This window comes from Nicotiana sylvestris, chromosome 9 (genome assembly GCF_000393655.2).
Source record: "Nicotiana sylvestris chromosome 9, ASM39365v2, whole genome shotgun sequence".
Taxonomy (NCBI): domain Eukaryota; kingdom Viridiplantae; phylum Streptophyta; class Magnoliopsida; order Solanales; family Solanaceae; genus Nicotiana; species Nicotiana sylvestris.
Genome location: NC_091065.1, coordinates 53,991,501 through 53,992,745, shown reverse-complemented (window position 1 = coordinate 53,992,745; position 1,245 = coordinate 53,991,501). Strand labels below are relative to the sequence as shown.

At 39.0% G+C, this 1,245-nt stretch overlaps 1 protein-coding gene across 1 annotated transcript; it reads right to left on the bottom strand.

Moving 5' to 3' along the window:
• Nucleotides 1-497: 497 nt before the first annotated feature.
• On the bottom strand, nt 498-926 carry LOC104226878 (uncharacterized). Its single transcript, XM_009778970.1, has one exon. It carries the CDS (start codon nt 924-926, stop codon nt 498-500), a length of 429 nt encoding a protein of 142 aa, XP_009777272.1.
• Between the last annotated feature and the right edge of the window lie 319 nt (nt 927-1,245).

The following is a 1,245-nucleotide window of genomic DNA, read 5'->3' as shown; positions in this document are numbered from 1 at the left end:
AATATTATCCATTATGAGGGGGGTATCCCCCACCCTTTCCAGTGTTTGGTCCCAATACAACTTGTTTATCTCCAGGGCTGGATGAGCTTGCTATGTTCCCATCAAATTTAGTTATCTCCTCAGCGTTTTGTGCTAGTGCTGCATATGAATTTCCAAGTTTCAGAGTCATCTCTCTTGCTATTGTTGTCTTACTATTCTTCCCAGTTGCTCTAACATGTGCCATTTGGTTATTTCCTTCCTCAGGCCCATTCTTCTTTTGTTGTATCTCCTGCATGACTTCCTTTGTCCTTCATCCTTCATTCCCTACATTTTCTGTAGTGTTCTTAAGTCTTTCCTGGCCTCCCTTATCAACTTTTTGTTGATCATTCTACATTATGTTTTGACCCTGTTGCTCCTTAACCTCATCATTCCTCATGTTTTTTCCGAAAATCCAGTTGTTCATGCCCAAAGTTATTACATATGGGACAAAGCACTGGCTTCCATTCATAGACAACTCTTTATTCTATAATCTTTCCATATTCATTTTCAAACATGATTTTGGATGGATATTGCTGGTTAATTGACACCTTAACAAGTATTCTAGCAAATGTAAGTCGTTTTTTCTGCGATGTAGCTCTATCTACCTTCAGTGGTTTTCCCACCATTCCTGCAATTTTCATGAGAGCATTCTTTCCCCAATACTTAATATCCAACCCTGTGAGTCTGATCCATATAGGAATCTTGTCAATAGTCTCCTTCTTCATGTCAATGTCCTGCTTCCATGGTCTAATTACAACTGGCTTTTTATCAAACATCTTGTCTCCTTCTTCAATAATTCTGATTTTACTTTCTTCAGATTGAAACTGCATAAGGAACACCCCCTTGTTAACAAGTGCCACTTTGTCAATTCCCCTATTTCCCCAAATTCTCCTAAAATACCCATCCATTACTGACAGTGGAGGGTTATATCCCAACACATAGCATATCACTACTGATTTTCAGTACTCAACTTCATCCTTGATATCATCATTTGTAATTTTGACATTTTGATTTGTCATTTCCTAACTACATAAATCGAATCCTTCAGTTGCAGGAATCGGTCCTACTACTTTACTCCACGAATTCATGGCCTGTTGTGATTTCCACACCCCTGCTTCCATCATCGCCTCTTCTTCTTTCATATCCGCCCATGAACTTTTTCCCCTACTCTACGCTATGCTATTCTCATTTCTATTCACCAAATTACATCGAGTTGGTGTCTGATCC

Coding starts and splice junctions, on each gene's coding strand:
- LOC104226878 (XM_009778970.1), bottom strand. CDS start 926: ATGGATGGGTATTTTAGGAGAATTTGGGGAAATAGGGGAATTGACAAA.